This window comes from Oncorhynchus mykiss, chromosome 22, assembly GCF_013265735.2.
Source record: "Oncorhynchus mykiss isolate Arlee chromosome 22, USDA_OmykA_1.1, whole genome shotgun sequence".
In the NCBI taxonomy this organism is placed as follows: Eukaryota; Metazoa; Chordata; class Actinopteri; order Salmoniformes; family Salmonidae; genus Oncorhynchus; species Oncorhynchus mykiss.
Window position 1 is genome coordinate 9,345,685 of NC_048586.1, and position 22,902 is coordinate 9,368,586.

A 22,902-nucleotide genomic window follows, 5' to 3' on the forward strand; every position below is an offset into this window, starting at 1 on the left:
GATTACATCATGTGGAATTGTTCTGCGATCATGACTCATGACTGCCGGTGTGGTAATAGTCACAGCACTAGGAGGGTACTCTGCTTGCCTGGTCTTGTAGTCAGTGTGCCCCCTCCGCAAAACACAACTTTTTCTCAAAAATTATGATAAAACTTAGCCATAAAGTTGATTTTAGTCATTCATTTTATGTCTGAAAAATGTAAAAACAGGACAAATCTGAGGGAGCACGTGCCCTTGTGCCCCCTATGGGCACGAGGCCTCTTGCGCGCGCATGTCGTAAATATACGACAGACACACACAGACAGACACACAGACAGACAGAAACCAAAGCCACCATAACATAACTGTTTCAGGAGAGGAGTGTGGGGTCAAAAGTACTACACATCGACAACAGCTTTACATTAGAGATGGGGTTACACATCATCTAGTTACCATCTAGTAACACCAATACAACAAAAATCACATTTCACACTCCACAATAAACAAGTCCAAATTACCGTCATCAATGTCTTCAATGAGCTCATAGACTGTGCAATCAAAGCAACATGATTATCCTACTTACTAATCGTAATAGCAATGATCCCTGCACATCCCTATCTCGCCACAGAGGGGCAGTAGACTCACAAAGACTGGCTCATCAAGGTCAGGCTGGAATGTTATTTGCCAGGCTAAATCATCACAAGCTCCCACTTGGCATTACAGAGTATCAACAGGGAATTCTGGTCTCTGTGTGACTGACTGGCCAGCGGTGCGGGGTCTGTGTGTGTGCGCGTGTTCGGTGCCAGATCACAGAGTTCCAGGGTTCAGGGGTCAGGGTGGGGGGCATTACGGGGAGTTCCGGTATCTTGGTTGTGAAATTGGTGTGCAGCACGTCTGACCCAGCCTTGAGCAGAACACAGTAGAGCACACAGAACCTCACCCGAGAGAAAGCGTTAACACACACACACACACAGCCACCAGGCAGGCGGTTGGTTAGTCAAAGGGTCGGGAATTTAAACATTCACAACATCAACAGAGGATGTGGGTAAAGAGAGAAGGGAGGAGGAAATGGCGGTGCGTTACCTCACAGGAGGATCCTTGTGTCCGGTAGCTTGGCACTATCTTAAAGGTGATGCTGCCTCGCATCTCTTTCTGTGGACACAAACACACATACTCAGCATTTAAGTACACAGGCACGCAGCACACACACAGACGTACATACACAATGTCCACTCACCAACATCCTCTGGAGTTGCTCTACGGTCTGGTTGGCCACACTGATGCTGTTGATCTCTCTGATCTCATCTCCTACATGCAGTGTTCCTACAACACACACGGCAGACAGTCTTTGTTACAGTTTGTCCTTATTGCAGTATTCATTATGCGTCTCAGAGTGCTGATCTAGGATCAGGTTCCCACTGTCCGTATATTCTTATTTATTATTATCTAAAAAGGCAGAACTGATCCTAGATCAGCACTCCTACATGTACTCTGAATACAGAATGACACAAATATACATTTTCAAAGTCTGCTGCCTCAGTTTGTATGATGGCTAGGGGAACAAACATCGATATTTTGGATCCATGGCCAGGAAACTCCCCAGACCTTAATCCCATTGAGAACTGATGGTCAATCCTCAAGAGGCGGGTGGACAAACAAAAACCCACAAATTCTGACAAATTTCAAGCATCGATTATGCAAGAATGGGCTGCCATCAGTCAGGATGTGGCCCAGAAGTTAATTGACAGCATGCCAGTGCGGATTGCAGAGGTCTTGAAAAAGAAGGGCCAACACTGCAAATATTGACTCTTGCATCAACTTCATGTAATTTTCAACCAAAGCCTTTGACACTTATGAAATGGTTGTAATTATACTTCAGTATTCCATGGTAACAACTGACAAAAATATCTAAAGACACTGAAGCAGCAAAGTTAGTGGAAATTAATATTTGTGTCATTCACAAAACTTTTGGCCACGACTGTATACAGTGCCTTTGGAAAGTATTCAGACCCCATTGACTTTTTCCACATTTTGTTATGTTACATTCTTATTCTAAAATGTATTAAATATATATATTTTTTCAGCATTCTAAACACAATACCCCATAATGACAAAGACAAAACAGGCCTAGAAATTTTTGCAAATGTATAAAAAAACAAAACTGAAATACCGTATTTACATAAGTATTCAAACCCTTTACCTCATCATTCTTAAAAATGTAAGAAGTTTGGAACCACCAATATTCTTCCTAGAGCTGGCTGCCAGGCCACACTGAGCAAATCTGGGTGAAGGGCCTTGGTCAGGGAGGTGACCAAGAACCCAAAGGTCAAAGGTGGAGATGGGAGGATATTCCAGAAGGACAACAATCCCCGCAGCACTCCACCAATCAGGCCTTTATGGTCGAGTGGCCAGACAGAAGCCACTTCTCAGTAAAAGGCATATGACAGCCCACTTGGAGTTTGCCAAAAGGCACCTAAAGACTCACAAGATTCTCTGGTCTGATGAAAGCAAGATTGAACTCTTTGGCCTGAATGCCAAGTGTCACGTCTGGAGGAAACCTGGCAACATCCCTATGGTGAAGCATGGTGGTGGCAGCATCATGTTGTGGGGATGTTTTTTAGCGGCATGGACTGGGAGACTAGTCAGGATCGAGGCAAAGATAAACAAAGCTAAGTACAGAGATCCTTCCAACAGGACAATGACCCTAAGCACACAGCCAAGACAACACAAGAGTGGCTTCGGGACAAGTCTCTGAATGTCGTGAGTGGCCCAGCGAGAGCCCGAACTTCAACCCGAACAAACATCTCTGGAGAGACTTGAAAAAAGCTGTGCAGCAAGCTTGAGAGGCTCTGCAGAGAGGAAAAACTCCCAATATACAGGTGTGCCAAGCTTGTAGCCTCATACCCAAGAAGACTCGAGGCTCTAATTGCTGCCAAAGGTGCTTCAACAAAGTACTGAGTAAAGAGTCTGAATACTTATGTAAATGTGATATTTCAGCATTTTATTTTTAACAAATTTGCAAAAATGTCTAAACTTGTTTTGGCTTTGTAGTTATGGGGTATTGTGTGTAGAATGATGACGGAATAAAACAATTTAATCAAATTTAGAATAAGACTGTAATGTAGTAAAATGTGGAAAAAGTCAAGTGGTCTGAATACTTCCCGAATGCACAGTAGGCCCAGATTTCACAAAGTCTGGAGAAGTGTTTGACTGCTCAAGAGCCACATTAGTATGATCTAGCAATCTACAGAGACCGCCATGACGATGACCTGGAACAACTCCAGTGACACTACTTCCAACTAACCCTCTGTGATATGTGGACAGTGGCACAGTGTCCAAGGTGTCATGTCTGACGACATGTTTCTATTTTTTTTGTACAGAGCTGATAATGAAAACCCACACTAACTCTCGTCTGTAGGTCTAGAGACCCGGAGGGGTTAACTGCCTTGCTCTAAGCGAGTGTTTGATACAGACGTGGCTTGTTTCCTACCTGTGTATAACGTGTTTGTGAGGTACAGTTGAAGTCGGTAGTTTACATATAGGTTGGTGTCAATAAAACTCATTTTTCAACCACTCCACAAATTTTTTGTTAACAAACTATAGTTTTGTTATATCCTTCCGGTTATATCCTTCCCGTTTGGCCCTGTCTGGGGGTATCATCGGATAGGTCCACAGTGTCTCCTGACCCCTCCTGTCTCAGCCTCCAGTATTTATGCTGGAGTAGTTTATGTGTCGGGGGGCTCGGGTCAGTTTGTTATATCTGGAGTACTTCTCCTGTCTTATCCGGTGTCCTGTGTGAATTTAAGTATGATCTCTCTAATTCTCTCTTTCTTTCTCTCTCTCGGAGAACCTGATCCCTAGGACCATGCCTCAGGACTTCCTGGCATGATGACTCCTTGCGTCCCCAGTCCACCTGGCCGTGCTGCTGCTCCAGTTTCAACTGTTCTGTCTGCGGCTATGGAATCCTGACCTGTTCACCGGACGTGCTACCTGTCCCAGACCTGCTGTTTTCAACTCTCTAGAGACAGCAGGAGTGGTAGAGATACTCTTAATGATCGGCTATGAAAAGCCAACTGACATTTACTCCTGAGGTGCTGACTTGCTGCACCCTCGACAACTACTGTGATTATTATTTGACCATGCTGGTCATTTATGAACATTTTAGCATCTTGGCCATGTTCTGTTATAATCTCCACCCGGCACAGCCAGAAGAGGACTGGCCACCCCTCATAGCCTGGTTCCTCTCTAGGTTTCTTCCTAGGTTTTGGCCTTTCTAGGGAGTTTTTCCTAGCCACCGTGCTTCCACACTTGCATTGCTTGCTGTTTGGGGTTTTAGGCTGGGTTTCTGTACAGCACTTTGAGATATCAGCTGATGTACGAAGGGCTATATATAAATCAATTTGAAGTCGGTTAGGACATCTACTTTGTGCATGACACAAGTCATTTTTCCAACAATTGTTTACAGACAGCTTATTTCACTTATAATTCACTGTATCACAATTCCAGTGGGTCAGAAGTTTACATACAGTAAGTTGACTGTGCCTTTAAACAGCTTGGAAAATTCCAGAAAATTATGTCATGGCTTTAGAAGCTTCTGATAGGCTAATTGATCATTTGAGTCAATCGGAGGTGTACCTGTGGATGTGTTGCAAGGCCTACCTTCAAACTCAGTGCCTCTTTGCTTGACATCATGGGAAAATAAAAAGAAATCGGCCAAGACCTCAGAAAAAAAAAAGTAGACCACAAGTCTGGTTCATCCTTGGAAGCAATTTCCAAACGCCTGAAGGTACCACGTTCATCTTACAAACAATAGTACACAAGTATAAACACCATGGGACCCTGCTGCCGTCATACCGCTCAGGACGGAGACGCGTTCTGTCTCCTAGAGATTAACATACTTTGGTGCGAAAAGTGCAAATCAATCCCAGAACAACAGCAAAGGACCTTGTGAAGATGCTGGAGGAAACAGGTACAAAAGTGTCTATATCTACAGTAAAACGAGTCCTATATCGACATAACCTGAAAGGCCACTCAGCAAGGAAGAAGCCACTGCTCCAAAGCCGCCATTAAAAAGCCAGACTACGGTTTGCAACTGCACATGGGGACAAAGATCATACTTTTTGGAGAAATGTCCTCTGCTTTGATGAAACAAAAATATAAATGTTTGGCCATAATGACCATCATTATGTTTGGAGGAAAAAGGGGGAGGCTTGCAAGCCGAAGAACACCATCCCAACAGTGAAGCACGGGGGTGGTAGCATCATGTTGTGTGGGTGCTTTGCTGCAGGAGGGACTGGTGCAATTCACAAAATAGATGGCATCATGAGGAAGTAAAATTATGTGGATACATTGAAGCAACATCTGAAGACATCAGTCAGGAAGTTAAAGCTTGGTCGCAATTGGGTCTTCCAAATGGACAATGACCCCAAGCATACTTACAAAGTTGTGGCAAAATGGCTGAAGGACAAAAAAGTAAAGGTATTGGAGTGGCCATCACAAAGCCCTGACCTCAATCCTATATAACATTTGTGGGCAGAACTGAAAAAGTGTGTTTGAGCAAGGAGGCCTACAAACCTGACTCAGTTACACCAGCTCTGTCAGGAGGATTGGGCCAAAATTGGGCCAAAAGTTAAACAATTTAAAGGCACTGATACCAAATACTAATTGAGTGTATATAAACTTCTGACCTACTGGGAGTGTGATAAAATAATTAAGAGCTGAAATAAAATCACTCTACTATTATTCTGACATTTCACATTCTTAAAATAAAGTGGTGATCCTAACTGACCTAAGACAGGGAATTTTTACTAGGATTAAATGTCAGGAATTGTGAAAAACTGAGTTTAAATGTATTTGGCTAAGGTGTACGTAAACTTCCAACTTCAACTGTATATGTGTGTGTGTGAGGTAGACTGGTGCTAATGCTTCAGTATTGGGACAGTGCAATGTATAGCTGGGCGATATGGACAACAAAAAAACGTATCACAATAAATTGACTGAATTATCGCGATAACGGTACGTTTCTAACATTAATAAAAACCACAGTTGTTTTTTTACATCACCCTTAAATCTACTACTTTGAATGTTGTAGCTATTGTGAACCAACCCGAGGGGCGGGAATCAACGGGAATCAGAGGGGCGAAGTCACAGGACTCCCCAAACACACATCTTACTAAAAAAGGAACAGGGCAATTACGCATGGACAAAATGGAAACAAGGGAGACGCGGGAGGAGAGAAACACATGGACAAAGAAACACGGAGAAATATAGAACAAGGAAAGAGGACGACATTGAGAGACAAAGAACGGATTAAGAGACGAATAACATGCCTGAATAATGCCCGTAGCGAAGAGCCAAAGCCTAGCCTAGCCACAAAAGAGTATTTTAATTTGTTATCGAAAGACTCTTTGGTATATAAGTGAAGTGCTCTACACCAAGCTAGGATTTTGTTTCCCCTTTCTTGAACCGGCCGAGTGCCATTCTGTGAACAGTAAATATATAATTTTTACAACTTAAAAAAGACGACTCTTCCTCTGTTTACGCCACACCTCGCTACTGCATAGATCGGAACTTCTCTGGACTGATCACACTTTCAATTGTCCCATTAACAATCCCCATATTAGCAAACTTATTTCATGTAAACACATTCCTCTAGTAGGGCACTAAAGGCTATTTATCGTGGTGAACGATATCAGTGAAATGTTCACGATAAGTGGTCATTTTGGTGCCCATTATTTTCGGTTTACCGTTCCAGCTCTAACATAATGTCCAGATATCCCCTGCTACGTGCACATATTGGGGAGACGTTCTGAACAGTGTGTGTGATAGATAATATGCAGTAATAATGTATAATAGTATAGTCTGATAACCAGTAATAGCTGCTAGCGTAATAGAAAGAGATGGCTGGCTACCTTGTCTGTGGATCATTCCTCCGTGCATTATCCTGGCTACGATACAGTGGTTCAGATCGTTCATCTTCAGCGTGATGCCCTGGAGAGAGAGGACAGGGGTCAGAGGTCAGCAAACATTGAGGTCATAGAAAGGTCAGGTTCAGGGACTGAGGCGCTAGGCTGATCTCACATAGACAGGGAAGAGAAGGGAGAAAAAGCTATAGTCGATAGAATATGTGTGTAAGAACAGACTGTGTATGACTATGCTTGTGGGACTGCTGTGCGGGATAATGAATACAGTCAGCTTTTGAGCGTGTAATTGCAGTGTCTAAGGTTGCAAAGCTACCGGTAATTTACCAAAGTTACCAGAATCTTCGGTAATTTTGGTAATGAACAGAAAATCTATTGTAATATATGGTAACTTTGGTCATTTATACTTGAATAACTTAATATAGTATTACTTGTTTATAGATGTGTTCATATTGTCCATGAGTTTAGCAGAGTTGTGGACTCAAGTCACAATTTGATGATTGAGACTCGACTTGATAGAAAATAACTTGAGAATTGACTAGGACTTGGAGCCTCAAGACTCGACTTTGACTTGAAATTGTCTGGCCATATTTTGTAATGTTTTGCCACTCATTTTGTGGCACAGAATCCGTGGATTACGCTCCACGCAGCCAGAGACAGTAGTCTCAAAATCACCCGTGCAAAAAAATGTGTAATTCAACAACAGATTGGCTAGCGAAACGCACACTTGGCCCTCTCATTGCAAACTGTCAATCAACACAGGTCAGGTAAGCTAGCGAACAGATTGCTGATTTGCTGTACACACAGACACACAAAAGTTTGGGGTCACTTGGAAATGTCCTTGTTTTTGAAAGAAAAGCACATTTTTTGTCCATTAAAATAACATAAAATTGATCAGAAACACAGTGTAGACATTGTTAATGTTGAAAATGACTATTGTAGCTGGAAACAGCTGAGAAAAAAATAAATAAAATGGAATATCTACATGGGCGTACAGAGGCCCATTATCATCACTCCTGTGTTCCAGTGGCACGTTGTGTTAACTAATCCAAGTTTATCATTTGAAAAGGCTAACTGATCATTAGAAAACCCATTTGCAATTATGTTAGCACAGCTGAAAACTGTTGTTCTGATTAAAGAAGCAATAAAACTGGCCTTCTTTAGACTAGTTGAGTATCTGGAGCATCAGCATTTGTGGGTTCGATTACAGGCTCAAAATGGCCAGAAACAAAAGCACTTTCTTCTGAATCTCGTCAGTAAATTCTTGTTCTGAGAAATGAAGGCTATTCCATCAGAGAAATTGCCAAGAAACTAAAGAACAGCGCAAACTGGCACTAGCTGGAATATAAAGAGGAGTGGGAGGCCCAGGTGCACAACTGAGCAAGTTGTTAGATAGCTTCAATATGGTTTCTCAAGGGGAGACTACAGTCTTGTCCTCTACCTGTGTCCGTTCAGATAGGACAGGTTAAGCCTGATAGAGACTTTTTTTATTTTGGGCTATTCTCCGTGTATATTTGGTAAATCTACTTGAATATTTTATATGATATGGAGCTTTCATCAGTGGATCATCAAGACTAGTAAATATATCTACTCACTGAGCACCTCAACCCAAATGACCCAATGTGTGTGTATATAGCCCGTGTTCGTGTCGTACCATAGGTTCGTCAGTGTTCTTCTGGAACTGCACCAGTCGTACTCGAGTCACGTTCTCCAGGTCCATGTCCCCGCTGGTGCTCTCGGGCGATTCTCCGTTCAGGTAGGGCGAGGTGGGCGGGGGCGTGACCCTCAGAGCCTCATCACTGTACACCTCATGGGCCACCACGTCATGGGTCTGGAGCAAGGCCTAGAAGCAGGGGAACAGAAAAAGGGGGATTGGGAGATGGGGGGAGGGAGTCGGAGCAAGACAGAACGTCATCAAGGGTCTGCAGCAAGGCTCACCTAGACACCCAGCAAGTAATAGATTCTCGCACACAAACGGTATATTCTTGAAGGCTTCATAACATACCACAGACAGGAGAAGCCACCCCCTATCGCCTCCTAAAAACCTACATACAGACACCCATCACAGACTGCTAGCTTTATTCAATGACAGATAGAATTTCTGAGAGGTACTTTATCAAAAAACTAGGAACGTCATAAGACATGCAAGTATAAAACCCCAACGAAGACTAACCTGCCTCTGGCTTCCCCTAGTGCATACACTCATCCCACGCACTTATCGAAAGTTAAAAAACACACACACACACACACTTTACCACAAGAGCCCACTAATGAGAGCAGGCTCATGGGTTTGAAGAGAATTAATCCCCCCCACCCGCAGATAGAGGCTTTAAAGTGACATTCCACCACTAACTTTCTCAACACCCAGGTCAGAGGTGATTTCAGCACAGTTATAAAGTGCATGCTAACTTTGGTCGAACAATGCTATGGACACAACATAGACGAGTGCTGTAACAGTGCCATAACTACTTTATATTAGGCAGGATTCAGGTTAGCATATTGATTATACCTTCAGCAAACTACGCAAACTACGCTACTACAACAGGTACTTAAAAGCTAGACACTCAAGTTACAAGAGGAAAAAACTGAATTCCCAAACAAAAGCATTTCTGAAGTCAACCCCAGAGTTCTAGAATATCTAGAGTTTGAGGAAAATAGAAAAATGCAATTCAACAGTTAGAATGAGAATGTTAGTTCCTCACCAGTCTTAATAGCTGGTAGACGAAGTGAAAAAGCTGGGCTGTCTGTAGCATGCTCCTGAGAGACTGGTGGCAGGCTGGGGACACACATACCTTTCCCTTTGTGTGTGTGTGTGTGTGTGTGTGTGTGTGTGTCTCTAGGAATGTGGCTGCTTGTACCTAATGGTGCCTCCCTCCCTCGTCTCACCTCCTCTGCCCCCCTACCCCCACCTCTCTCTTCCCTCCACCTATCCCTTCTTGTCAGACTGGGTAAAGCTTGGCCCCAAATCAGATACGACTCACTGACCGCTCTGTTCCTCACAGAATCTCTCCCTCTTTCCAAAACGTCCCTTCCATCTCTCCCTCCACACTACAGCCTGTAGTGCTAGGCCCCAACTTTCTCTCTTCCTGCCTCCAAGACAGGCTCCGCTCTACATGGACATTACATGAGACACATTCTCCAGCAAAATCTCCACCCCTCTTTCTCCCCATTTCTTTCTCTCACTCTCTCTCCTGACTAATTGCTCACTCTACCCCCGTTCCAACTGCAATCTAATGTTCTTCTCCTCCAAATGTCCCAATACAACTCCAACATATACACCACTCTCTCTCTCTCTCTCTCTCTCTCTCTCTCTCTCTCTCTCTCCTTTCTCTATCCATCCTGTGGAAGTGTGTGATTAATAATGCCTCGTGATAAGAGGATGACTCCTCCCTCCTCCGCTTCCCCCACCCCTCTTCTCTCTTTGTAGTATTGACCTCTTCATTGATCAGAGGGGAGGATAAGACACAGTGACGTGATGAGATTAACAGTGAAGCTTTTAAAGCACCTTGAGAAGTGAGACTGTTTTTCTGTCTTTAACACTGGGAACAAAAGATCAGGGAGGTCACTGATGTCACACACACACACACACACACAGGCACGCACACACAGGCACGCACACACACGTCCCTATGGAGTCTTCCTATCTCTTCTGTTCCCCTCTTTCTCTGTGAGGGTCTCTAGAGATGTAAAGGACCTGATTTAGCACACTATTCTCTCTGTCTGCATGGAGTTTCAGTCGTGCCTACGGCATCCCACAGGGGGATTGACATAAATAAACCTTCCTCTTCCTTTTTTATTTTCTCTTGCTTTCGGTCACTCTACCACCCTCCCTCTCTGTCCATCTTCCTTCATCTGCACCCCCCTCTCTGCTATAGCTTCAGTCATGGCGCCTAAACACAGCCAAGTCGAGGTGTGTGTGTGTGTTTGTGTGTGTGTGGTTTCACTGACCATAAAGTGCGGCTGGGTCAGTATCCGTCTGAGCTCCTTGACGTCGTGGTTCTCCGGGTAACAAGAGATCTCTTCCAATACCTGTAAGGTAGAGACAACAGCGCAGGGCGTCAGTCAGGTGGCCTTTCTGTAGAGTTAAAGTAGTCCTGCTCAATGCCTGTTCCAACCAAACGCAGGGGAGTGTATGTGTGGACTATTGAGTGACAGTACATCAACCTCTGACCTGATTATACACACACATACATACCCTCTCAACAGTTCCTAAAACACACCCCTTTAGAATCACTTCAACCAGTAAAATCGTCACTTTGAAATCCGTCAGTCCATGAACTCCCCCCTCATGGCTTCTCTTAACCAATCAGAGTCCACCTTAGGTCTTCATCACACCCCCTGCTTCTCTGAGTGACTTGATTTGGCATCTGCTATGTCCCATCTGCCTGCTGAATGAGGTGATGGAGAGGCCTGGCGCATAGAGGTGTGTGTGTGTGTGGCAAATGGAAGGTGTATGAACATGAATCCATCACCATTGATCAATCAGTGTGTGTGTGATTGTGTGTGTGATCAATACTGTTGTATCCATTGACTCATCATCTCTGATCAATTTAAAGACATTCACACCTCTCAGACCCAAACCTAAAATCAACAGATACAAACCGTTTACATACAGTACTAGTAGGCTATTACCAACATTCTGAGTTAAAACATGAACAGACCCAGAACAATTTACAACCTCTTTTAGAGAGAACACGCTCACAGCCACACTACAGACTCCTTTATAGACTCACACACTGAGCTACAGCCTACATGGGTCGAGCTACAGCCTCACGTATGCAAAGTCACAGACAGCTCTACGCTTTGCCCAGTCTCCCTCTGTCAAATACCAAAATGCTTTAAAACAAAACCAACTGGTTTTCCTGTCTATTTGGTTTGTGTGTGTGTGTGTGTGTTGGGTTGTGAAAGACGTCAGGGGGCTTACATATTCCAGGTGTTTCAAAGCGGCACTTGCGTCGTCTTGGGTGGAGCTCTTTAGACCAGGAGGAGGACACAGGGAGGGACAGTTATACATGTGACCTCTGATGATGTTGTTGGTCCTCATAGGAGGAGTCAGGGGTGATTGGGTCAAAGATCAGGGGATGTCAGGAGGGTCGGGGGGAGTAAAGTTTGATAAAGGTAAAAGATGACGGCATCGAGGGGGGGGGGTGAAAGGTTAGTGTCTATACGCGTAGTAGAGCCACAGAGACGAGGATCAAATCTGTGCTAGTACAGTATCATTTTAAAGCATTTCAGTGTCACCAGTGGGGATCAGTAGCAGGAAGCCAAGCAGAGTATTTCAGTGTCACCAGTGGGGATCAGTAGCAGGAAGCCAAGCAGAGTATTTCAGTGTCCCCAGTGGGGATCAGTAGCAGGAAGCCAAGCAGAGTATTTCAGTGTCCCCAGTGGGGATCAGTAGCAGGAAGCCAAGCAGAGTATTTCAGTGTCCCCAGTGGGGATCAGTAGCAGGAAGCCAAGCAGAGTATTTCAGTGTCCCCAGTGGGGATCAGTAGCAGGAAGCCAAGCAGAGTATTTCAGTGTCCCCAGTGGGGATCAGTAGCAGGAAGCCAAGCAGAGTATTTCAGTGTCGCCAGTGGGGATCAGTAGCAGGAAGCCAAGCAGAGTATTTCAGTGTCGCCAGTGGGGATCAGTAGCAGGAAGCCAAGCAGAGTATTTCAGTGTCCCCAGTGGGGATCAGTAGCAGGAAGCCAAGCAGAGTATTTCAGTGTCCCCAGTGGGGATCAGTAGCAGGAAGCCAAGCAGAGTATTTCAGTGTCCCCAGTGGGGATCAGTAGCAGGAAGCCAAGCAGAGTATTTCAGTGTCCCCAGTGGGGATCAGTAGCAGGAAGCCAAGCAGAGTATTTCAGTGTCGCCAGTGGGGATCAGTAGCAGGAAGCCAAGCAGAGTATTTCAGTGTCGCCAGTGGGGATCAGTAGCAGGAAGCCAAGCAGAGTATTTCAGTGTCGCCAGTGGGGATCAGTAGCAGGAAGCCAAGCAGAGTATTTCAGTGTCGCCAGTGGGGATCAGTAGCAGGAAGCCAAGCAGAGTATTTCAGTGTCGCCAGTGGGGATCAGTAGCAGGAAGCCAAGCAGAGTATTTCAGTGTCGCCAGTGGGATCAGTAGCAGGAAGCCAAGCAGAGTATTTCAGTGTCGCCAGTGGGGATCAGTAGCAGGAAGCCAAGCAGAGTATTTCAGTGTCGCCAGTGGGGATCAGTAGCAGGAAGCCAAGCAGAGTATTTCCGTGTCGCCAGTGGGGATCAGTAGCAGGAAGCCAAGCAGAGTATTTCAGTGTCGCCAGTGGGGATCAGTAGCAGGAAGCCAAGCAGAGTATTTCAGTGTCCCCAGTGGGGATCAGTAGCAGGAAGCCAAGCAGAGTATTTCAGTGTCCCCAGTGGGGATCAGTAGCAGGAAGCCAAGCAGAGTATTTCAGTGTCGCCAGTGGGGATCAGTAGCAGGAAGCCAAGCAGAGTATTTCAGTGTCGCCAGTGGGGATCAGTAGCAGGAAGCCAAGCAGAGTATTTCAGTGTCGCCAGTGGGGATCAGTAGCAGGAAGCCAAGCAGAGTATTTCAGTGTCGCCAGTGGGGATCAGTAGCAGGAAGCCAAGCAGAGTATTTCAGCAGAAGTCCCTTTAAGTCAACGGTGGGAAAGAAAGAATAGAGGTTTTGTTCTGTGGTGAAATACTGGATCAATGTGTACAACATTGACTAGAAAGACACTCCGATCAGAACTCAGGAAAAAAGTAAGGATTTCAGCAGAGACAAAATAAAAGGACCCACTACTAGAGGAAGTATGGCAACTAAAGAAACATTACACGCACACATGCATAAAAAAAAAACACACACAAGCATGCACTCGCCCACACATCTGTTCAGTCTCCCTCCATACAACCTAATCCAACTAGACTAGTTCAAAAAAGGAAAACTATGACCCAGACACAACGATAAGTAGGCCATGACTAAGTCCCCTCCAGGACCAGACTGGGTCAACTCGAGTTGGTTCATTACTGAAGTCTTTTAGACTCCAACGCCACATAAAGAGTCCTAACACTGCTCTAAAAGGTATTTTCCAGTGTTAATAGAGCGGTGTTAGTTTTTCCACCCACTCCCTCTCTCTTCTTCTTAGTCAGACATACATTTTAACAGCCCTCCACATACAAAAGAGCCCAATACAAACATTTCACACTTACAACACGTGTGCTTGTTTTGTCAAAGTTCACACACACAAGCTAATGATGCACATCCCCGGCTCGCCATTTCCTGTTAAGTAGCTACTTTCACTCTAGGCTGGTTCATTGAGTGTGTGAGTGCAGCTAGTTGGCTTGAGTTAAACACTATGCACCAGAGTATGCGAGGCCACTGGGCTGTTTGGTACCAATTGTGTATAAAGGAAGTAATGGCGCCAGAGGTCACAAAACAGCCCACCCCAATACACTCCACTGTTCCACAAACAACTACAGCATAGACAACAAATAACGGGGAAATGTGTGTGTGGGTGTCTTTTTGATGTATATGTGTGTGTCAGAACTACACACACACACACACACACAACTGAGAAAGTGTAAATAAACAAGCACTCTGAGCTAGTTATTATTTTACGGTCTATAAATGGTCAAACAGACTGTGGAATAGCTTCACTAACAATGGGTGTGGAAAACCCGCAAAATTAATAGGTCTTTTAAGTTTGTGGATAAGGCTACATACAGTGCATTCGGAAAGTTTTCAGACCCCTTGACTTTTTCCACATTTTGTTATGTTGCAGCCGTTACAGCCTTATTCTAAAATGGATTAAATAAAACATTTTCCTCATCAATCTACACACAATACCCCATAATGACAAAGAAATGTTTGCAAATGTATAAAAAAATAAAAACACTTTATTTACATAAGTATTCAGACCCTTTGCTATGAGACACGAAATTGAGCTCTGGTGCATCATGTTTCCATTGATCATCTTTGAGATGTTTCTACAACTTGATTGGAGTCCACCTGTGGTCTATTAATTTGATTGGACATGATTTGGAAAGGCACACACCTGTCTATATAAGGTCCCACAGTTGACAGTGCATGTCAGAGAAAATACCAAGCCATGAGGTTGATGGAATAATCCATTTTTGGTGGTGAAGCATGGTGGTGGCAGCATCATGATGTGGGGATGTTTTTCAGCGTCAGGGACAGAGACCAGTCAGGATCGAGGGAAAGATGAATAGAGCAAAGTACAGAGAGATCCTTAATGAAAACCTGATCCAGATCTCTCAGGACCTCAGACTGGGGTGAAGGTTCACCTTCCAACAGGACAACGACCCTAAGCACACAGCCAAGACAACGCAGGAGTGGCTTCGGGACAAGTCTATGAATGTCCTTGAGTGGCCCAGGCAGAGCCCGGACTTCAACCTGATTGAACATCTCTGGAGAGACCTGAAAATAGCTGTGCAGCGACGCTCCCCATCCAACCTGACAGAGCTTGAGAGGATCTGCAGAGAAGAATGGGAGAAACTCCCCAAATACAGGTGAACCAAGCTTATAGCCTCATACCCAAGAAGACAAGGCTTTAATCACTGCCAAAGGTGCTTCAACAAAGTATTGTATAAAGGGTTTGAATATTTACGTAAATGTGATATCAGTTTTGTATTTGTAATACATTTGCAAAAAAAAAAAAATGTAGATTGATGAGGGAAAAAAACTATTTAATCAATTTTAGAATAAAACTGTAACGTAACAAAATGTGGAAAAAGTCAAGGGGTCTGAATACTTTCCGAATGCACTGTATTCTATCTAATAGAATGCATTCCATTCCAAAACTGTTATCCCCCACTGACTGCCCTTGTCCACTTTTCTTTCAGGGTAGAAACCTTTTGGAATGAAACACAGGGCCTCACTATTTGACAGTTTAGTAGTTTCAAACTGTCTTGATCAAATGACTACCTCCGATATTGACTAGCTGTTGTTCCTTCAATCTTCTTAACAAATAAGCCATGTTGGCTGACCTACTATAGACCCAGTTTGTAAACACACCTGACCCCTAGAATCTGATTCAAGATCAGAGAGACCCTTCTGGTCAATACCTTCATAATCTGTTTCTTTCAAAATCTGACCCCAGGCCAGATTGACCCAATGTTAAACAAACAGCAGATACCCAAAGAATGCTTAGGAAGTAGATAACAGCATTGAAGAGTTAGATAGGATGTCTCAAATTACACTCTATTCCCCATATAGGGCACTAATTTTGACTACTTCTGATCAGAGCCACATAGGGCTGTGGTCCAAGGAGTGCACTATATGGAAAATAGGGTGTTATTTGCGATGTGAACATAATGAATAGTAGAATGATGGTGATGAGAGATGTGTTAATAACTAGAGCCGTGTTGGTAAAGAAGACTGATCAGGGCAGAGGCATAGGAAGCAGCATGTGATAGAGTTGATCATGTGATCAATCATATAGGTCTTCACAAGCATGGTGACAAGCACACAACATTATATCAGTGTGTGTGTGTGCTCACCTCTTTGGCTCTCTGCACAGCATCGCTAGAGGGGTTTCTGATCTGGGGGGAGGACTTGGTGTTGATCTTGTCGTAAAGCTGAAACAACACGACACACAACACTGAACAACAATGAATGGCTCATGGTGAATCATTTCAATGGCTGAATGATACATTTTGTTCCTTCTCTCTGTACTCAGAATGACCGGTTGTCTTTAGTGCCAGGCTCTCGTCAATGTGGACAATTGCTTGCTTTCATTTAAGCATTACAGAAGATTTACAATGTAGGGAACATTTATTATATAGTTTATGATGCAGACTGAAAGAGGAGCAACACTTTGGTTCTGTATGCAAATGAACCAGCTGACTATACAAGATCAACTGTTGAGGTTGTGTGCGTGCGTATGAATCAGTGTGTAAACACAATGTACACACAGTTGAGTAGTCTCCACTAACCAACCAAGACAAGCAGAGGAGTTGTGTGTCAGACACAAATAAAAGACTGGTTCATTGTTCACACTATTGAGAGGAGAAAAAGAGAGCTCGGTTGAAAAGTCAGCGATGAAATAACTCAGGATAGAAAAATGTAACTCATGATCTTCATAAGAATGTGTGTTGGATAATGTACACATTTTTCTGGACATCAAAGGAGAGCAGCTGACATCATAAGACAGCACGTACATGTACAGGTGCACGCACACGCACACACACAACCCCTCTCTTTCAAAAGAGGCATTTCCCCATAGCTCCTGGCCAGAGACAAGGCAGACCAATAGTACTATCACAAGTAGCAGTTCTCAGCCACTGGTTTAGGCAACAATCAGAAACATGGTACGAAAACAGCTAACATTTAGTTCATGTGTATTTCTCATTTAGAAGTCGAAACTACAGCTGGGAACGGTCCCGTTTTTCTAGAAATGTACATTATGTGGCTATCCTTCCGTGAACTTATGACTAAATGTGTGTGTTATTTGTATGAACACTAACACAGTGATATTCAGACAGTATTATCATGCTAAGTCTGCTGTGTGTGTCATTCCTGAGTATGTGATGGGAAAAGGAGGAGAATACTCTGAATGTTTGAGATGTCTGTGGTGCCTGGGTCTGCAGTGGGAGTCAACCATGTTTGGACAGATGCCTGTGTGATGTATCTGTGGGGAGTGCATGGGGAGGCTGAGCACTAGACACCTGCTGTTCCTGGGAAAGTTCAGAGGCTCTGTCTTTCTCTGTCCGCTCCTACTGTGGAAGGCTGACATGAGAACCAGGGTCCAGGGTTTTTTCTGCATAGAAAAGTCTTGGGCGGTCCGCATAAGTGTTTTTTTTGGGCCGCCCATGTTCAAACAGTACAGTGATGGAAAAACGTTTTCAGTGTAAACTTAAACAAGTAAAACCCAGATATAAAGTATGTAGAAAGGATCATGTATATTTTTTAAATAAGATCTTTGAGAACTAACAATAACCAAAACAAAAGCTAGATTCTAAAATTGAGAAAAAAATGATGCATTCGGGAGTATTTTTGTCATGACATGGGGCATAGCTGCGGGAAGTAGGGGTGCTGGGGTGAAAAATCTGAGGTAATATAAATAAATTCAAATAATAACGATAAAATTATAAAAAGGAGTGCATTGTGGTTTTACAACTCCTGATATTATCCATCTGCAGGGTCATGGAAACCACACCCACCCACACAATGACACCCACCAAGGCACACACAGTGCCTGCTTCATTTTGAGTAGGTGTTTGAAGTCTCGGTAGCTAACAGGAAATGCTATTTTCATATCTGCTTGCAATGTTTAGATGTGACGATACAGACTGTCTTATAAAACTGCCTCAAGTATAGACTGTAGGACATACTGGATGAACTTTACACTTGGCACTTACTTCAAACTACTAATGCTATGTGCTACCATTATAAAAGATCTTACAGATTGCTTATTAAAACTTGACATTTTCAGAAACAAGTGTATATACATATCTTAAAATATTGTCATTTAACATATCACTCATTTGCCTAACTGTCAAACTGTTGTCTGAAGTTACAGTCAACAATGTTCTCCCTAAAAGGAGTGAAATAAAGCCTTACTCCATCCCAAGTAAGGACCACTGACACACACTCACACACACACTGAAACAACAAGACCGACTCACCAACCAGGTCCCAAGCAGTACCCAAACACCCTAACCCAGAAGAGAATATGCACAACAAGCACTAAGCTAGCTTAGCATCCAGACTAGGCTACTGTTACAGTACATCCATTCCGTTTCCCGTGGATCTGTAGTTTCCCTGAGCCTCTCTGTGTGCGAGTGGAGAGGATGGTAACATCAGCCCTACAGATGTACTCACAGATACCCTCCTGCAGGAGTCTGGAGTCACACAGCAGTGAAAGGGGCTAAGGGCTGACAATAGCACCCATTGTTCACTCTCTTTTCAGTGCAGAAGTCTGGGTCTCTCTCGCTCTCCTTGTTTCTGTCGCTTTTCAGAGCTGGATTGTGGGGGTCTCTCTCTCTCTTCAGTGATGGAGCCTGGGTCTCCTCTTTCTTTCCATTTTCAGTGCAGCAGTGTGATCTCTTGCTCTCTCTAATGGGCATCTGCAGCAACATGTTCCTAGTGAAAGGCCTTCCCAGGGAGAGAGAGTTGGAGACAAGTCTTCCTCTCTTTCTCTTCTTGACCCATTCAGCCCCTGGCAAATGGGGCAGGGTCCGTAAGCAACTGCCTCATCCTCCCCCTTCCTTCCTTTTCCACTAACCCTTTTCTAACACTATTTGTTAACTCCCTTTCCCAACCCCCTCCAAACCTCACATCCTCAACTTAAGATATTGTAGGCCTTATAAGTTCATAAAACGCATGAATGCGCGCGCGCACACACCCAACCTAGATAACAGTTTGTGTTATGACTGTCAGAAGTCAGTTGCCAGAAGTTGCATAAGCTGTTATACTTTGTGATGAAGGGTGTGATTCAAGTGTTACCAAGACCCCTTCAGGATTAAGATAAGAGTTTTTAGAGTCAACAGGCCTCAAAGTAAGCCCTTTAGTAAAACCCACTTTCCCCCATCCAGATAGCCTTCAGTAACACACACACACACACACACACACACACACACACACACACACACACACACCTTCTCTCCTAATGTGGCATGAAATCATGAGTGCAGCATAGTTTCCTCTGCAGGGTGTGTGTGTGTGTGTTTTGGCAGTGAGCTGCTGGTGCCCTCTGGAGCAGAGAGGTTTGGTGTTTGGCTGGCTGCTCTGAGTTCTGGGTGACAGACAAAACACAGAAAACACTGGCAAGAGAGAGGGACAGGGACAGAGAGAGTGAGTGAGACTAATCTGTCCATCTTCCACTTCTCTTTCTGTAAGAACAACATGACAACATGGTTATAACTCCACATAACCCTCTGATAAACTATATGGAGTTTGCACAATCTTTCTCCCACATATATTCACTTATTTTCATGTCAACAAGGGAAGGTGTCTACAAACGGGCTAGCTAGCTAAAGGAAATGTCTACAAACGGGCTAGCTAGCTAAAGGAAATGTCTACAAACGGGCTAGCTAGCTAAAGGAAATGTCTACAAACGGGCTAGCTAGCTAAAGGAAATGTCTACAAACGGGCTAGCTAGCTAGCTAGCTAGCTAAAGGAAATGTCTACAAACGGGCTAGCTAGCTAAAGGAAATGTCTACAAACGGGCTAGCTAGCTAAAGGAAATGTCTACAAACGGGCTAGCTAGCTAAAGGAAATGTCTACAAACGGGCTAGCTAGCTAAAGGAAATGAGCAGTCAATGTAGTCAGCTAGGACCTACAGACAAAAATGGAGTTAAGAGTATTGGAATGGAGCAGTAGCCTAACTGTCAGAGGCAGACAGAGCCGTGGGAGTCAGCTGTTCAAGTTTCTGAGTGTCTGACCTCCAGCTAAACTCCCCTCAGCCATAGACATGAGTCAGTCAGTCAGAGAGAGGAGGTTAAAGATGACTCAATGACATCTGGTGCCGATCGTCATCTAATGACAGAAACACCACATCTGTCTGACTTACATTTTAGTGGCCAGACTAGCAGTATTTCTGCCTATGTGTTGGTTTCATTCTGTGTGTGTGTGTGTGTCTACTCACATCTAGTAGTGTGTGTAGATGCTCGTCTTGGAAGACACTGTGTAGGAAGTCCATATCTTTCTCACTGCAGTCGGTCAACGCATGGATCTCCTCAAGACTGTCCAGCACCTGAGACACAGCCCCTGTACACACACACACAACGCACGCAAACACGCACGTCAAAACAGACCATCCATAATCAGTAAGACAGTTATGTAGGCAACAGTACAATAAAAGAGAATACATTGAACAGGAAATGGGAAAAAAGCAACAAATAATGCAAGACAAAACAACAAATGGACACAAAGCACACGCAGGCAGGATCTAGGTGTGTGAGAGTTGATTGCTGGAGAACTAGGGACAACACAGACAGATATAGAACACACACACACACACAGAGCAGTATATACCTAGAGGAGGGATACCTACTTTCTGCTGCAAGTAGTCCTATCAGGAAGGCAGCATTAACACAAATGATACAGAGTTCACGTTGCGACAAACTGACTTAAGTTATCATCCTCATATGGGGACTACATGGACACAACAGCGGTAAAGAATAACTATAATTGTGGCTGAAACATTCTCTGAAAACAATGCAGCCCATCCAAAGATTACAGAGGTGCTGAATTGACTTTTTAGTCCAACAAAAAGAACAGCAGTACTGTGTCAGAGGTTAGAGAAATTCTAAACTGTGTGTGTGTTTAGAAGATGTCTTCAGTAGAGTCCATGTTTTACAGATAAAGTTTAATCAAGTGTTGGGCTGGAACAAAAGCCTGCAAGCCCAGTACAGTCGCTCTCCAGGATGACGTTTCAGAAGCCGGTGTAAGAGTTAGAGCACTAGAGAAGATATTTTCTTTGTGAAAACAATACATTGAAAAAGACATAAGACAAAGGGGGATACCTCGTCAGTTGTACAACGGAATGTATTCAACTGAAATGTGTCTTCCGCATTTAACCCAACCCCTCTGAATCAGAGAGGCGCGGGGGACTGCCTTAATCGACATCATCGGTGCCCGGGGAACAGGAACCCAGAGTTGTAAATAATTGTGTGTGCGCACGTGCAAACGTGTGTGTGTGTGTGTATGTTACTCCTACCTGAGGATGTGGGGTCTTCAGAGAAGTCAGGCATCTCCTCTGGTGGATCTCCGTAGAAGGAGTTAAACTTGTGGCTGGAGACTGCTGCCAGTACGGCTCCCTGAGACAGACAGACAGTTAGACAAACCATCTTCCCTGTCAGCACCAAATGTTTTAAAACATGAACACTCCTATTGTCATTCCAACTAGAAAAGGAGAGTAGAATTTGGGGAGCTTACCTTGAGCTTTCTCCTGGCGTTGAACTTCCTCAGCTGTTCCACCGTCTCTAGCAGGTGGATCTTATAGGCATAACGGTCTCTCTCCTGATCAATACAATCACAATCTCACTTTACTAGCCTTTCGGTATCCCAAGAAGACAATGTGTGTGTGTGTGGACATGTTTAACTATTATTTTGGGGACCAGAATTCGCCACAAGCATAGTAAACTAACAATAATTTGACCAACTACGGACATTTTGTTAGTCCCCACGAGGTCAACATGCTATTTCTAGTGGGTTTAGGGTTAAGGTTAGAATTAGTGTTAGAATTAGAATTACTTTAAGGGTTAGTTTTAGGGTTAGGATCTAGGGTTAGGGGTAAGGTTAGGGTAAGAGTACAGGTTAGGGTTTTGAATGGGACTGAATTGTGTGTCCCCACAAGGTTAGCTGTACAAGGTTGTGTGTGTGTGGGTGTGTGTGTGTGTGTACACTGTAAAAGGGGTTGTAGTGAATGACAGTAACTTACAGGCAGCTCACTGGCAAGTGACTGTATTCCATACTACAGTACCATAGCAAGTACTGTGTAACGGCACAGTACAATACCTTATAATGTACTGTAAAAACATCAATGCTCCCATAATACAACATACCAGTTAACTTTGTACAGCCCTTTCCCGAATGGGTGCAACAGATACAGCCTCTTACAGCCTCGAGCCACACAACAATACGATGCATCCACTCGTGGTCAAAACATGTCTGCCACTGTAAAAATACGGTACTGTATTCTGTGGGGTGGAATTACAGTACCATTTGAAATACACCCCCCCCCTCCCCCCAAAATGTTCACATAATGCACCATCATTTACAGTATGCTGTGATCCAGTGGAGTTTGAGGCAGACAGTGTGTGTGTGTGTGTGTGTGTGTACCTTGAGCCAGGGGTGGTTGAGTGCCTCGTAGACAGTGATTCTCTCTGCAGGGTCCAGCATGAGCATCCGTCTCACCAGGTCTTTAGCGCTCTCTGAGATATGGCCCCATTGCCTGGGGTTTAACTGGAGAGACACACGCACACGGAGAGAGAGAACAGCACACACACATTTTCAGGTGGGGTAAGGCTACTAATACCATAGGCACAGCCTGGAGTTATTATTGTACACATCATTGTGTGGT

At 44.1% G+C, this 22,902-nt stretch overlaps 1 protein-coding gene across 19 annotated transcripts in view; it reads right to left on the reverse strand.

The window, feature by feature from the left end:
* The window catches only part of LOC110501351 (peripheral plasma membrane protein CASK), a 206,929-nt gene that overhangs the window by 16,697 nt on the left and 167,330 nt on the right, over positions 1–22,902 (reverse strand). For 8 of the 19 annotated variants that reach the window (XM_036958671.1, XM_036958670.1, XM_036958679.1 and 5 more), the window contains 12 exons: positions 22,662–22,784; positions 21,756–21,839; positions 21,538–21,637; positions 20,872–20,889; positions 20,464–20,585; positions 16,376–16,453; positions 11,824–11,871; positions 10,848–10,928; positions 8,554–8,742; positions 6,891–6,969; positions 1,217–1,302; positions 1,063–1,131 (listed from right to left, as the gene is read on the reverse strand). In XM_036958671.1, the coding sequence (XP_036814566.1) occupies positions 1,063–1,131; positions 1,217–1,302; positions 6,891–6,969; positions 8,554–8,742; positions 10,848–10,928; positions 11,824–11,871; positions 16,376–16,453; positions 20,464–20,585; positions 20,872–20,889; positions 21,538–21,637; positions 21,756–21,839; positions 22,662–22,784 (1,077 nt within the window). The remainder of the gene's footprint in view (positions 1–1,062; positions 1,132–1,216; positions 1,303–6,890; positions 6,970–8,553; positions 8,743–10,847; positions 10,929–11,823; positions 11,872–16,375; positions 16,454–20,463; positions 20,586–20,871; positions 20,890–21,537; positions 21,638–21,755; positions 21,840–22,661; positions 22,785–22,902) is intronic. The other 11 variants (XM_036958677.1, XM_036958675.1, XM_036958685.1 and 8 more) reach the window with 3 other exon arrangements.